At 45.9% G+C, this 16,203-nt stretch overlaps 1 protein-coding gene across 2 annotated transcripts in view; it reads right to left on the minus strand.

Annotated features, from left to right (window-relative positions):
* Positions 1-303: 303 nt before the first annotated feature.
* FAM20A (FAM20A golgi associated secretory pathway pseudokinase) overlaps positions 304-16,203 on the minus strand; it is a 68,020-nt gene continuing 52,120 nt past the window's right edge. For both annotated transcript variants that reach the window (XM_024234863.3, XM_024234862.3), the window contains exons 4-11: positions 15,015-15,093; positions 6,800-6,892; positions 5,866-5,981; positions 5,157-5,337; positions 4,015-4,124; positions 3,068-3,149; positions 2,522-2,581; positions 304-922 (exon numbers count right to left, since the gene is read on the minus strand). In XM_024234863.3, the coding sequence (XP_024090631.1) occupies positions 658-922; positions 2,522-2,581; positions 3,068-3,149; positions 4,015-4,124; positions 5,157-5,337; positions 5,866-5,981; positions 6,800-6,892; positions 15,015-15,093 (986 nt within the window). In that variant the 3' untranslated portion in view covers positions 304-657. The remainder of the gene's footprint in view (positions 923-2,521; positions 2,582-3,067; positions 3,150-4,014; positions 4,125-5,156; positions 5,338-5,865; positions 5,982-6,799; positions 6,893-15,014; positions 15,094-16,203) is intronic.

Raw genomic sequence — 16,203 nt, forward strand, 5'->3', positions numbered from 1 at the left:
ATTGGAACACTCCTTTTCTGATATTCTTAGCAAATCCCTCTTTTATTTTTGCCACTTGTAGTAATATCTCTAAGAAGTTACTCCAGGACTGGGCAGTAGAGATTACTGATTCAGATGGGGCCAGTGACTAGAATACGAGTAGAAAGTGTGAGGTCTAATTTGAACCTGTCTGAGAGTTACTGTTGCCTGCGTTGGCCCAAAGTGCAGATTTTTAGTCAGCTTGTGGTAGGCCAGGTGTTTTGTCTGGACCAGGAGTTATCTTTGACTTGTAGACAGAATAAGGATCCTGAGAACAGTCAGGTATCCACTTGATGTCCTTTTATTTGACTTGTTACCATTAGTACCCTCCTGGGATCAAGGCTGCCAGGCCTGACCTATACCCAGATTTCCCAGTGCACTCAGGAGGTCGTCGGTGACCTTGATGAAGCCAGTGCTTTTTGGGAAAAACGGAGCAAGGCAGTGCACAACAGAAGCGGTGCACCAAGGAGTAAAGATCAAGTTCCGTGGGCCCCGCTTGCTGTTTGAGAAAATGTCCTACTTCCTTCCTAGCTGACTTGACTTCCAGCATTAACAGGTGGAGGTGAGGAAGCAGGGTCGGCACTCGAGTCTGCTGCTCTGGCTCCAGGCATATTTTCTGAAACTGGACTCTTCCAGCCCTTAGCTTGTCAAGTTAGCCTGGCCGGAGTCAGGGGCCGATTGTTCCACTGGGCCGTCGACTATGACACTCTGCTGTCCATGGGCCACTATGCACCCCTCCACTGTCCTTAGGATGGTTTGGAGCCTTCGATCCAGGGCAAGGAGGTGGGGTTCAGTGAGGACAGGGCTGAGCTGGTCTTCTAGCAGTGATTCTCGCATCACATCGCTGAGTCTGTAGTCAGCTTGGGCCAGCAGCTGCAGGTGCAAAAGTGTTTTCTTTTTTATTCTGAAAAGACAAAGTTATAGGAACCAAATAAGCAAATGTAAAGAAAATAACTTGCCTGAACTTCTTTCCCCACAAACAGCTGTTGTAGCTGATACTCTTGGCGCCTCTCCCTGTGTCTTCTCAGGCACATTTTAATGGAAACCAGGTAAAAAGGGAATAAATGAAAGGCAAAATCCAGTATCTTGCAGTCCTTTGCCCAATTGCGATTTGGTCAAGAGCCTGCATAGCCATTTGTGCTCTAATAACGGTGATGCTGGGCTATATGCATTTTCTCTGACAACGCTAAGGGAATCAAAACTAAAGTGATACTTAGGATTTTTCAAGGAGATTTAAAGCTAATGGGAGAAGTTTCTAGTAGATGAATTGATGAGCTATTTTCTATCTCAAAATCCCCCAGTACTGCCAGCCTTTAAGTTGTTTCTTGCTAACTTTATTTCTGTGTGTCAGATTTTAAAATCACAGAGATGAAAATGGGGTAGGACCCATCTTTAGGATTTCAGTTTCTTTTTATGTGGGAATCTGACTTGGACTCTGATGTGTAAGCAGCTTAATTGACTTTTGTCAAAAACAGGTACTGCTCATCCAGTCCTGCTCAGGAGGCAGGGAAGGGAGGCCAGAGGGAAGCACGTTTAAATTAACCTAAGACGTAGATGAAGAATACTCATGCTCTGCTCTGAGTTTTCCAGTTGGAAACAAATGAGATGTTTTTGCTAGGTGTGAATATCATATTTATAATTAGCTCTGCATACTGCAGCTGAGCAGGTGGTCAATTTTACAAGCCTGGCTGAAACGCTGGAGAAGTGTGGAAGTAAGTTAGACATTCTTTAGAGAAATGGTGGCCAAGCAGGGGCCTTCGTGCCTTCTTCCAGTCTGTACAGGTTTACAGGACTTTAATCAGCGTTTTGCTCAGATGGTGATCAAGTAGTAGTATTGATGAGCTGATATTAATGCTGGGCAAAGCAGAGGTGTGATTAGTAATACCAAAACCCAGCAGACTGCAAAAATAGGTGATTATCTGAGTGTGTCAACGATTAAAGTTGGCAATTGAAAGGTTTAAAGGATTAAATTCTAATTCATCCTATGTGGAAGGATGAAAAAGACAAAATGTTGTGGGGGAAATTTTGATAGTTGTAGTACAGTCATGAATCGCTTAGTGATGGGGATATGTTCTGAGAAATGTATCCTTAAGTGAAGGTTTTGTCACGGTGTGAACATCATAGAGTGTACTCACACAAACCTAGATGGTGTAGCCTCCTGCACTCTTAGGCTATATGATGTTGCTTGTAGGCTACAAACCTTTACAACACAGTGGTGGATAGCTGTGTATATAAACATAGAAAAGATAGCAAAACTGTAAAATGCAGTAAAAATACCATATTATTAATATAATCTTATGAGACCACCGTCATATATGCAGTCTGTCATTGGCTGAGATGTCATGCAGTGCACAAATGTGTAAGAAATAAGGTGATTCATGTCATCCTACCCACTTAGTCCTGGACCAGTGAAAATTGATGAAGCCCTTCAGACCTCGGCTGCAAGCAGCATGAAGGGTCCCAGCTGTTACTTGCCCATATTATCTGCTGCAGGAAAACTTACATGCAGCACTGGGAGAGAGGCGAGAGGATGGAGATTTCATCATGGGAGTGTCGTCCAAACCTAGGAGGAGAAACAGGCTTTTATGGGTGGCCAGCAGCATCCTTCGCATTCCCCTGAGGCTTCCTCTCTCCTCTCAGCATTTTGTGAATCAGAGATTGGGGTAAAATGCCAGGGATCATGGCAGCTGCCTCTCCAGCCCCTCTCCCCAGTCAGATCACAAAAGCCTCTGTACAGAGATATTAGAGCTAAGCAATCCTTCATTCATTCACTAGCTGCAGAGGGCCAGCCACTGAGGATGCACCTTGCTCTCGAAAACCTCACCCTATTTCAACTAGAGGGCACACGAGTGCTCTCAGGCTGGAGGAGGGTCAAGTCGTTCTTGCAAAGGTAAAGAAAAAGGAAATGGAAGAAGCCGGGCTCGAAGGAGATAAGGCACGTGGTGGTGGAGGCGCTCATTTGCAGGGCGTCTGTTTCCCCCGAGCAGCTGGCTGTACAGAGCAGCACATCTGGGAGAGGGGAGTGTTGAACACACGTGGGGAAGCTCACCCTCTGGCGTTGTCAAGGTGAATAAGGAACCCATCATCCCCGAACTTGGTGAACATCTCATAATGGTGCCGGTCCATATTTCCTGTGAAGGAGGGGAGGACTCAGAGCCGGAACCAGCAGGCCAGGGGGACAGGTGCTCCTGACCTGAATTCTCTCCAGGGAACGGAGGCCTGTCATCACTTGAGAGGCAGAGGTCTGAACGAAGCTGGGCCTCACACTGTCATTTCCTCAGGGCCATCAGTGAAGCAGCCGCAGGAGGGAGAAGGAATCAAAACGAGCAAACCCTAAATGGACTGGTTTCAAGTCTAAGGCTTTCACCCCTGCCTCTGCCCCTACCCCAGCCTTTGGCCAGGGATTTGAATGTGCAGAAAGTCACCTTTGCACCTCGTGTATGTATTGACGTTGGCTTTCCTCAGCCCAGAGATCCTCAGCTGAGCCTGGTTATAGTAAACAGACACAGCTAAACTTCTTGAAAGGCACGATGATGAGCCAGCTGCCTGACTTGCTTCTGACCTAAGCTCCTGTGTGACAGCTACCTTCATAAGTGTCTCGTCTCCCTAGAAGTCCCTGTGGGCCTGGAAGGTGGAATTACTAGTCTTGTGTGTCCGTGGCCTCATATTTGTGTACTTTCTTCCCTTCCTACCTGGTTTCCCCTCAATTGGTGAAGTGAACATACAACTTCCAATCTGACGCCCACTCAGGCCTGTGGCAGGGTGAGATGCCTGCCTTATGAGTGACGACCCCTTCAGCTTCTTCCCGTTCTTTGAAGAGAGGGGAGCTTGTTACCTTCTGTCCTCTGGGACCTCCGCCACTTCTGAGGCTGTGGGAGGTGCAGAGTTGCTCAGTCCTCATGAACCAGGTTGTAAGTTTGTGCTCAAGGTCACGGGGAAACCCCGCCACATAGCAGAGCCCACTTCTGCTATGGGGGCCTGCGTGTGGGGACCTACCTATCAAGAAGTCGAAGATGGCCATGTCGATGACATTGAGGAGCCGCTGGCTGTTGTTGTACGGGTAGATCTGTTTCACTGTGTCACAGTAAAGGGGATTGACCTCCCACCTGAGGGGGAGAAGAAGTCCTGGGGCTGGAAAAGCCAAGATGGCAGGGTGTCGGGGGTCTCCCCACACCTCCCCCTCCCCCCCAATCCCTGCCTCCCTGATCCTGCCCTCGGCCGGTGGCAGCTTCTAAAATCCTGAAAGGCCCTGGGCATGGACACATAAGGCTGCATATATTCCATGTGGTGAGAAGGTTCTGGGTCCTTTAACTCTGGTGGACACTAAACCCATGGTTAGGATACTGTGTGCCATAGGGGAGAGGTCGGGGCAGGCAGGAAAGGAGGGGGCAGTGACCCTCACCTGCTTCCTCGTCCCTCCACATTCCCTCTCACCAAGCCTCTTGGACCCTGCACCACTCACAGCACCTCCATGGGCTGTTCCTGCCTTCTCTCTCTCTCACACATGGTTTTCTGCCTACAATGCTCCGATGCCCATTTTCATCCGAGGGCTCTTCTCAGCCTTCACGGAGTCCCTTAGGATCTGTCATGTCCTCCAGAAATTCTGCCTGGTGACTTCTCTTCCCACTATGATGATGATAGCTTGACTGATGGATCGATTCACTCAGTCAGCTAGTGTGGAGTACCTGCTATGTGCCAGGGAGGGTGCTAGGTCCTGAGGATACAGCAGTGAGGTCCTTGGCTTCCCAGGGCTTGCTCAGGGGAACCAGGTGTCCCTCCCATGGGATTCTCGTGTTCTCCCTGGTTATAGCAAGTGCTGTGCTGTGTTTTTGTGATCTGGCTACATGTCTGTCCTCCCCACTAGACCAAGGAGCTTCTCAAGGAGAGAGTCTGAGTCTTCCATTTCTGTATCCTGTAGCACCTAGTGTTGGGTATATGGAAGGTTCTTTAGAACTGAATAAATGAACTAAAGGGAGAGAAGAGACCCAGGCCTGCTGATCCCAGGATCAATATGAAATGGGGCAAAGGGGTATTGAGGCAGTTTTTCAGATTCAAAAGCCAAGCTAGCAACAAGTCCCTGGTACAGGGTCTGTGGCTACTGTCAAGGACTGGGCTGTGTGGCCTGGGGACCAACTCACTCCTCTTTTCCTGCCAGTGTGTAGGAGCGGATCCAGGGGTTGGGCACAGACAGCCTGGGGGCCAGGTTAAGGGATGGCAGGAAGGCAGAGAGGGAACCCTCCAGCAGGTGTGGGTTGCCACAGACAGCATACTCCGTCTTGCACATGTATGGACACTTGGCGAAGAAGCACACGTTGCTCGCTGGAGGATGGGGAGGAGAGAGGAGAAGGAGTAAGTGGAGGGCTCTGGAGGCGTGACATCTTCCTGGCCTAGGAAATCCCCTGGGAGGGAAGGGAAACGCTGAACTCACAGCTCGGAAGAGGCAGAAGAAGGAAACATTGACTTTTCCAGAAGTGAGGGTGGTGACTGCTACTAAGCTGAATCTCCTGGGTACCTGCTTTCAAATGTCCCAACCTCACTGCATTCTATCGTTATGAGTAGAACAGTCTTTATTACCCTGGGTGGATAACCTCTGGTTCCAGGGAGGCCAGCATTGTAGGGTCAATGCCCACACAGACTAGGTATCATCTCAAACACAACCATTCCCATACAGTTCATCTTGTGTTATGGTCAGGCAGGCCACGGTGGGAGTGTCTTACAACTTCATACGCCCATCCCAGTAACGGATAGTGCTAGCAGCAGGGTGTCAGGCCACTGATGAATGGAGGGGTGGACACTCTGGCTTACCATCTACTCAGACCCAGAATATCACTCGGGCCAGTACTCTACCTGGAGAGACAAAGAAAACACTCTGCAGGATTTCATTCTTGGTGACCTCTAGGATTTCCTTGGTGACATTCACTATCCTCCCCGCTGTTGGCGGCACCCGTCGGAAGTCCAGAATCCTGCAAGAGAGGAAGCTCTGTTCCATCTGAGCAATGATCAGGGGGTGAGGAGGAGGGGTTTTGTCCCCTGGCCAGTGCACATTAGGAATTGGCTGGTGTACCCAGGAGGGTGGCCAGTGAGGCGGATCTCTGCGGTATTGAGCTGGTAGTGCCCAGGTCAACACTGGGCCTTTAAACCTAGGTCTAAAGGAGTGGAGATGGAGTTGAAAATGAATCCTTATTCTGTCCAGCCTCCTGGGCAAGCCTTCCCACCATCCCAACTGTGTTCTTGGTCAGTGCTTCTCATATGTTAATGTTCCTGTGAGTCACCTGGCAATCTTGCTCAAATACAGGGTCTGATTGAGTGGCTCTAGGGTGGGGCTGAGATTCCTTATTTCTAAAAAGCTTCTTGGAAGTGCCCATGATGCTACAGACCACACTTTGGGTAGCAATGACTGAGCAAATAGAGGGAGTGGAATGTTTAGGAATGTGCTTTCACCTAATACCATAACAGTGAGACTCCTTGGATAAATAGGAGTGGGTGCATTCTCCTTGCTCTCAGATCAGGAAACTAGAGCAACTGCCCCAAGCAGCATGGCGGGAAGCGTGTTCTTTGTGAATTGTTCTTTTCATTACATTCATTAAAAGGCCTTGTGTTTTTCAATCTGGGGGGTTGCATGGGACATTTTGGGTTCAAAGACACCACGATGAGGCACGAAGAAGATAAAAAGCCAGAAGGAAGAAATGCCAGGGAGTTCCCACCTGAGGGTCTGTCTGGCCACCCCTCCCAGAGGATTGGTCCTTATAGGCAATGCCATCTCCATGGGGCCAGACCCTACCTGTCCAGATGGAAAGCTGCGATCTCAGCATTGTGTCTCTGAAAGTCAATGAAGTAGAAGAAGTCCACGGGCGTCTCCTCATCTCGCTGCTGTCTGGAAGGAAGGAAGGAATCACGCCCTGGACTCAGACTTCAGCTGGGAGCCTGAGAAGAGAGCTGATGAGCATGACCAGCGAGAAAGGAAGACAGGCTTTTATGCTTTTCATGTACACAAAGGCGATGGCACGGCAAGTCAGGAATGGCCTGTGGCTCCCTTGGCCAGGAGAAGACATGCAAAGTGGGAGGAGACAGGTTTCTTGCAAGACACTGTCCTGCAGACACCACCAATACCAAGTTTCCTACTTAAGAAGCTTTGGTGACAGTGGCTGATTATTTTCAAAACCCAGCAGTTGAGAGGGAAGAAATAGACATTCTTCTGCAGGTATAAACAGAAGAGAGAGGAATGGTTAGCAGAACCAGAGGTAGTGCAAATCCAGATGTCCAAGGATGAAGAAAGGTGGGGTATGAGCCAGGAATGGGTAATGGAAAAGTGGCCCAGAAATGCAATTTAGTATGCTGGGGTTGAAGAACAGAAAAGTTCTGGGTCTTAGGGGGATGTGGGGGAAATACGTGGACCATCATCCCCTCAGAGAAACACAGCTGGATCATGAGGGCTGGGGGCGGCTGGTGCAGAGGATATTGATTTATATACATTAAATCTCTAATGAATTCCTGAAAAGCGCCAGGCTGCCTGAGAGTGGTGGGGCCTGCTGGGTGTGTACATTAACGAAAGTGCTTTTTAATCATTAAGGGCCTCATGGTGTGAGTTCTGGCCTCTAGGCTGACTTTGCCTCGAGGCTAATAAACATGGAAGAATGATGATCTTCGAATAATTTTATAATCCACTGTGTGGGACTGTTAAAACGACTGCAAAGCGATTTAAATGTAAATAAATGTAATGTTGCAGAAATCTATAAATAAGAAGCACTGGCAATTTAAACCGTGATGTGCATTTTGCCAAAAAACACAAGAGAGTCCTGGAAACCACAGTGAGGTGCTGCCAAAAGTAGAGATTCTATTTTAAAAGGTGCAGCCACAGTTACAGCACAGCCCTCCGTGCTCAGGCCTGGCCAGCTTCTCATCATCATCACTGGATGTCGAGGCTAGCAAGGACAATCCCTCTTCCCAGTCTCGTTTTAATTCCTGAGTCCCATCTATAGGAACATAACATCTTTCAGACACCTTTTAGGGTCTTCTAAAACATTTTCTCATTTTTGTATGACGTAAGATAAGAAGTAATTTTAAATTCAAAGGTTGTTTTTGCTTTGGATCAATGCTTCTCATACTTTGAGAAGCACTAATGCACGTCTCATTGCACATTATATTGTATACATTACATTTTAAAAATATAAATCTTTATGTTCCTAATGTTCTAATGTATATTTTCCAAAGATAAAGTTCTACATTCTCTCTTTAATCAGAAAAAAATGGTGTTCACCTTAAATTACTTACAGAAAAATAAAAACCACATAATTTTTCAAGAAGTACATTTTAAAATGATATTATTTTAGATTTTGGACTGAATTTTATAAAAATGTAGATTACACTGTGTTATGGTATAAAAATAGATAAAATTGGTCCTATCACTGAATGTTGGAGGGTTTTGCATTATATTTGGGAAAAAAGCTGGCTAATTTAAACAATTTTTGTATAGACACACTTCGGAGATATTGCAGGTTTGCTTCTAGACCACCGCAATGAAGCAAATATGGCAGTAAAGTCATTCATGAACATTTTTTGGTTTCCCACCCAAGGCATATAAAAGTTATGTTTTTATTATACTGGAGTCTATTAAATATGCAATAGCATTATGTCTGAAAAATGTATACATCTTAATGGAAAAAGCACTTTATTGCTAAAAAATGCTAACACTCATCTGAGCCTTCAGCAAGTCATAATCTTTTTGCTGACTGACTGGGGTGGTGGTTGCTGAAGGTTGGTGAGGCTGTGACAACTTTTAAAAATAAGACAATGAAATTTGCTGCATCGATTCACAAAAGATGTATCTGTAGCGCGCAATGCTGTTTGATAGCATTTTACCCAAAGTAGAACTTCTGTCAGAATTGAAGTCAGTCCTCTCAAACCCTGCTGCTGCTTTATCAACTAAGTTTGCATAATATTCTAAATCCTCTGTGGCCATTTCAACAATGTTCACAGCGTCTTCACCAGAAGTAGATTCTATCTCAAGAAATCACTTTCTTTGCTTATCCATAAGAAGCCACTCCTTATTGGTCGGGTGCAGTGGCTCATGCCTGTAATCCCAGCACTTTGGGAGGCTGAGGTGGACGGATCACAAGGTCAGGTGATTGAGACCATCCTGGCTAACACGGTGAAACCCCATCTCTACTAAAAATACAAAAAATTAGCCAGGCATGGTGGCACATGCCTGTAGTCCCAGCTACTTGGGAGGCTGAGGCAGGAGAATTGTTTGAACCCCAGAGGCAGAGGTTGCAGTAAGCCTAGATCGTGCCGCTGCACTACAGCCTGAGCAACAGAGCGAGACTCCATCTCAAAAAAAAAAAAAAAAAGAAGCAACTCTATCTGTTCAAGTTTGATCATGCAGTTGCAACAATTCAGTCACATTTTCAGGCTCCACTTCTAATTCTAGTTCTCTTTTATTTCCACATCTGCAGTTACCTTCTCCACTGAAGTCTTGAACCCCTCAAAGTCATCCATGGGGATTGAGATCAATCTTCTTTTAAATTCCTGTTAATGTTGATATTTTTACCTCCTTCCACGCATCACAAATTTTCTTAATGGCATCTAGAATGGAGAATCCTTTCCAGAAGGTTTTCAAATGACCTTGCCCAGGTTCATCAGAGGAATCACTAACTATGGCAGCTATAGCCTTATGAAACATATTCCTTAAATTGTAAGACTTGGCTGGGCGTGGTGGCTCATGCCTGTAATCCCAGCACTTTGGGAGGCCGAGGTGGGCGGATCACGTCAGGAGATCAAGATCATCCTGGCTAACATGGTGAAACCTCGTCTCTACTAAAAATACAAAAAATTAGCCGGGCGTGGTGGCAGGTGCCTGTAGTCCCAGCTACTCAGGAGGCTGAGGCAGGAGAATGGCATGAACCCGGGAGGTGGAGCTTGCAGTGAGCTGAGATTGCGCCACTGGACTCCAGCCTGGGCGAGAGTGCAAGACTCTGTCTCAAAAAAAAAAAAAAAAAGGTAAGACTTGAAAGTTAGAGTGACTCCTTGATCTGTGGGCTGCAGAATGGATGTTGTGTTAGCAGGCATGAAAACAACATTAATCTCCTTGGACATCTCCAGCAGAGCTCTTGAGCGACTAGGTGTATTGCCGATAAGCAGTAATATTTTGAAAGGAATCTTTTTTTTTTTTTTTTCCTCTGAGCAGTAAGGTCTCAACAGTGGGCTTAAAATATTCAGTAAACCATGCTGTTAACAGATGTGTGGTCATCCAGGCTTTGTGGCTCCATTTATAGAGCACAGGCAGAGTAAATTTAGCATCATTCTTGAGGGCCTGAGGATTTTTTGAATGGTAATTGAGCATTGGCTTCAACTTAAGTTCCCAGTGACATTATCACCTAACAAGAGAGTCAGCCTGTCCTTTGAACCTTTATTATTATTATTATTATTGTTTTTATTATACTTTTAAGTTCTAGGGTACGTGTGCACAACGTGCAGGTTTGTTACATATGTATACATGTGTGTCCTTTGAATCTTTGAAGCCAGGCATTGACTTTTCTTCTCTAGCTATGGGGAAAGTCCCAGATGGTATCTTCTTCCAATAGAAGGCTGTTTCATCTACACTGAAAATCTATTGTTAGTGTAGCTACGTTCATCAATGATCTTACCTAGATCTTCTGGATAACTTGCTGCAGCTTCTCCATCAGCACTTACTGCTTCACCTTGTACTTTTATATTATGGAGATGGCTTTTTTCCTTAAGCCTCATGAACCAACCTCTGCTATCTTCCAAGTTTTCTTCTGCAGCTTTCTCACCTGTCTCAGCCTTCACTGAGGAGAGTTAGAACCCTGCTCTGGATTAAGCTTTGGCTTAAGGGAATGCTGTGGCTGGTTTAATCTTCTATCCAGATAACTTAAACTTGCTCCATATCAGCAATGAGGCTGTTTTGCTTTCTTATCATTTGTGTGTTCAGTGGAGCAGCGCTTTTAGTTTCCTTCAAGAACTTTTCCTTTGCATTCACAACTTGCCTAACTGGCACCATAAGCTTAGCTTTCGGCTTATTGGCTTTCAACGTGCCTTCCTTACTAGCCTCCTGAATAATTTCTCGCTTTCCATTTAAAGTGAGAGATATAACACTCCTCCTTTCATGTGAACACTTAGAGGCCCTTTTTGGGTTACTAACTGGCCTCATTTCAATATTGTTGTGTCTTAGGGAATAGGGAGGCCCGAGGACTGGGAGAGATTGGGGGAAGAGCAAGTTGTTGGAGCAGTCAGAACACACATTTAGGTCAGGTGCAGTGGCTCACACCTGTAATCCTAGCACTTTGGAAGGCCAAGGTTGGCAATCACTTGAGGCCAGGAGTTCGAGACCAGCCTGTCCAACACAGTGAAACCCCATCTCTACTAAAAAGAGAAAGAATTAGCTGGCCGTGGTGGCTCACGCCTATAATCCTAGCACTTTGGGAGGCTGAGGTGGGCGGATCACCTGAGGTCAAGAGTTCGAGACCAGCCTGGCCAACACGGTGAAACCCCGTCTCTACTAAAAACGCAAAAATTAGCCAGGTGTGGTGGGCGGTGCCTGTAGTCCCAGCTATTTGGAAGGCTGAGGCAAGAGAATCGCTTGAATCCAGGAGGCGGAGGTTGCAGTGAGCTGAGGTTGAACCATTGCACTCCAGCCTGGGAAACAGAGTGAGACTCTGTCTCAAAAAAAAAAAAAGTTTGAAATATTGTGAGAATTACCAAATGTGACACAGAGACACGAAGTGGGCACATGCTGTTGGGAAAATGACACCCATAGACTTGCTTGATGCAGGGTTGCCACAAGCCTTCACTTTGTAAAAAACCTAGTATCTGCAAAGTGCAATAAAGTGAAATGCAGATACAGCGAGCTATGCCTGTATTTGTTTTTTTTGTTTTGTTTTGTTTTTTGAGACGGAATCTCGCTCTGTCGCCTGGGCTGGAGTGCAGTGGCTCGATTTCAGCTCACTGCAAGCTCCACCTCCCGGGTTCACGCCATTCTCCTGCCTCAGCCTCCCGGGCAACTGGGACTACAGGTGCCCGCCACCACTCCCAGCTAATTTTTTGTATTTTTAGTAGAGATGGGGTTTCACTGTGTTAGCCAGGATGGTCTTGATCTCCTGACCTTGTGATCCACCCGCCTCAGCCTCCCAAAGTGCTGGGATTACAGGCGTGAGCCACCGTGCCCGGCCTGCCTGTATTTGTTTTAACTGACCAGGAAGAGATGTTTTAGGCTGTGAGTTATGTTAATTTATTTTCCTGCAAAGTAAACACTACAGGTTCTAGAAGTTTTTCCTCCCTGATACAAAAGAACTGAGAGTAGAGCTCATCCATTGCATATTAGCTTCCAGTTTTAAAAAATGAGAGACATCCGGCCAGGTGCATTGGCTCACGCCTGGAATCCCAGCACATTGGGAGGCCAAGACGGGAATCACCTGAGGTCAGGAGTTCAAGACCAGCCTGGCCAACATGGTGAAACCCTGTTTCTACTAAAAATACAAAGTTAGCCAGGTGTGGTGGTACACGTCTATAATCCCAGCTACTCGGGAGGCTGAGGCAGGAGAATTGCTTCAACCTGGGAGGCCGAGGTTGCAGTGAGCCGAGATAGTGCCACTGCACTCCAGCCTGGGCAACAAGAGTGAAACTCCATCTCGAAAAAAAAAAAATTAGAGACATCCTATTGTGCCACATAAAAATTTTGCTCGGAGAACAGAATCTATGGACCTGGTGATTTGTGGTGCATTTGCAGATTTATCATTACTTTTATGCTTCTCATTAACATCTCCTGTTTCTCTATCAGTGTTCCTTAGGTTGCCTCTCTCTAACTGGGGCTGTCTTTTGAGTATATATTATACGTGCTCACATGCTGGACTAACTGTAACAATGATTTAAACTCTGTAACAACCAGAACCTCACTGGTGGCTCTTGTGTTCAGCTGAGCATTGTGCCAAAGAGTCACATGTCTACTTGTGGAACCTCTGCTAATTGCCATGTGTATTCGCTGTTATAGCTCTCATTTCAAAGGGACACAATGTATTTATTTACATATTTTAGTACTCTATATGCCTGAATACAAGCTGAGGTCTCTCCTGAAATTGTCCCTTGGAAAGGAGTCTCTATATTCAAGTCCTGGCATAGTGAATCACTTTATTTTTTTGGGACAGATACATTAACCTGGAATGACTTGACTTTGCATTGGTTTTACTGCCTAGTGTGACTGGTTACAATAGGTTGTTGGTGGTGATGGGGGAGGGGAGTGGGGAAATAATTTAATATTGATTTAACATTCACCCCAAACTTGACTCTAAGTGATCATGACAACCAATGCCCCAAATTTTTGACAAGTAAAATCTATAGTGGGAGAAAAAAAAGCAATATTTCTAAATCTATATAGTGTTTTATATGATGGGATTTTAAAATCAATATAAATATAAGCAGACATTCAATTGTTTCATGTACATTTCTGGAGAATTTTAAGTTGATCTAACAACTAGGATTTTGGATCTTTCACATAGGAAAAATGGGGGAACGCTTTTTTTTTTTTTTTTAGATAGAGAGTCTCCCTCTGTCGCCGAGGCTGGAGTGCAGTGGTGCGATCTCAGCTCACCGCAACCTCCTCCTCCTGGGTTCAGGAGATTCTTCTGCCTCAGCCGCTCAAGTAGCTGGGACTACATGCACGCACCACCATGCCTGGATAATTTTTGTATTTTTGGTAGAGATGGGGTTTCGCCATGATGGCCAGGCTGGTCTTGAACTCCTGACCTCAGGTGATCCACCCACCTTGGCCTACCAAAGTACTGGGATTACAGGTGTGAGCCATTGTGCCCAGCAGAGGAACTCTTTATACAGCAGTGGTTCTCAAGGTTGCCTGGGCCTTGGGATCATAGGGAGAGCCCCCAGAGCTAGTCCACTGGACTCCCTGAGGGTGGGACTCAGGCATAAGGGTTTTTAAAGCCTCCTTAAGTGAATCTAACATACAGCTGATCCACTCCAACCCCTTCTTTAAGGAGGTGCTTTTGCCAAAGCAGTTGGGACTAAAACTCTTTATTCAGTGCTTATTCAAGTAGGCCCTGCCCTAAGAACCATCTACTGGGGCTTTCAATGGGCCTCCCCTTGAATGGCTGAAGGTTTGGAATCTGCCAGTCTAATTGTATTCCACTGGAAGAAGCACATTCTGGAGGAAAGCATGATTTGGGTAACGTGACCCCTCTTGGGGTGATTTTCTTTTCTGCGGGTCACCTCATCATCTCAAGGAGGAACATTCCCCTGGGCTAAGGCACTGGGGCCCAACTCTAGGAGACCCCAACCTGTGGGCTGCAGATCCTTTGGGGGCCAGAAACTCAAACTCACACCAAGCTGTCTAAGGACTAAATACATATTATTTCACTCATCTATATGTTTTACAAAATTTTCAAGGCATGTAGTTGCTGTTGTTATGAATAAAATATAAATTAATGTAAACATGTAATTGACTTCCTAGTAGCCTTTCTTGATTGTCTCGTTTTTCAGTCAAAACAAGTATTGTGGTATACAAGTCTGTAAACTTTTTGATGTCAAAAAGAGAGTGCTTTCCCTGGAAAAAAGTGGGGATCAATTAAAGTGGTGGAATGTGAACTTAGCAACCCAGATGCCTGGGTTTGAATCCTGGGTCCACTGTTTGCAGCTGGAAGATTGGGATGAGATGGTCTCTTTCAGCCTCAGTATCTTTATTTGTACAGTGGACATTGGAAGAGTATCTGGCTCATAAGCTTGCCCGTGATCCAAGGACACAACTTAGGTCATTGTGTGGCATAGATGATAGTAAGGGCCTGATAAAGACAAGCACTTAGTATTTTCAATTATTATTATTATTATTATCACCCCAAACAGTTCTGTGCTTGGGCAGATTAGAGAATCTCTGAATAACTGGCAGAAAGACTTTAGGTCACTTTTATTAGTTTTTGGTCCAGATCTTCCCAGGGCCACCCCAATTGGGTGTGGAAAGGAGGACGGCAGTCACTTACCTCATGGGTTTGAACATGGCCTTCCCGAAATCCGAGAACCTCAGCACCAGCTTGAGGTGGACCCCACTGGGTTTCACAACTGTGAAAGGCAGAAGGGTGAGTTAACCATGCTTCCAGGCCTGAGCCCAGGCTTGTGACTCTGTTCCTTCAATAAGCCCAGCTGATTTCGCTTTCCTCTTATGTAATGAGACCCTAAAGACTAGGATGTGCTAGCCTGCAGGGTAAACGCCATGGTGTCAGGCCATAGTGATGGTATCCAGGGGCTCAAGACAGTACTTTTTACTTTGGGAGGTGAAGGCGGGAGGATTGCTTGAGCCCAGGAGTTTGAGACCAGCCTGGGCAAATTAGTGAGACCTCCATTTTGAAAAAAAGTACATTTTCTGCTGGTATGGGAAAAGAGCAAAAAATACAATGAAGACATTTACTGAAAACCCCAAAGAATGTTTTCCTAATAAGAATGAACCCTTTCCTCTTTGTGTTTCAAGTACATCTTTGTAGATTCTACTTATGCCTTCTGTTATATTAGACTGGCTGGTTTATCTATGCCTCTTTCTACTTAAGACTGTACCCCTGGGCTGGGACCAGGGCTTGGCAAGTGAGTGCTTCTTAGGTGCAGGGAGTGCTACTTCCTTAAATTTTGCATCCTGGGCACCTCACTTGTCTTACCCTGTCCCTGGTCCTGGAGGGTCAGGACAATACCTCACTCACCTTGTGTTCTATAAAATGGTCAATGGCAGGTGCTTAACTGAAGAGAAGGGAAGCCTGGGGCCCTGTAAACCTTTATTTTCAAACCTTAGTGATATGGTTAGGCTTTGTGTCCCCACCCAAATCTCGTCTCACATTGTAATCCCCTTGTCTCACATCTCATCTCAAATTGTTGAGGGAGGGATGTGGTGAGAGGTGGTTGGATCGTGGGGCAGTTTCCCCTATGCCGTTCTTGTGATAGTGAGTTCTCATGAGATCTCATGGTTTTATAAGGGGCTCTTCCCCCTTTGCATCCTCTCTCTCCTGCCACCATGTGAGATGTGCCTTGCTTCCCCGCCCCCTTCTGCCATGATTGTAAGTTTCCGGAGGCCTCCTAACCATGCTTCCTGTTAAGCCTGCAGAACTGTGAGTCAATTAAACCTCTTTCTTTTATAAATTATCCAGTCTCAGGCATTTCTTAACAGCCGTGTAAAAATGGACTGAT

The sequence above is a fragment of the Pongo abelii genome, chromosome 19 (genome assembly GCF_028885655.2).
Source record: "Pongo abelii isolate AG06213 chromosome 19, NHGRI_mPonAbe1-v2.0_pri, whole genome shotgun sequence".
Lineage (NCBI taxonomy): Eukaryota > Metazoa > Chordata > Mammalia > Primates > Hominidae > Pongo > Pongo abelii.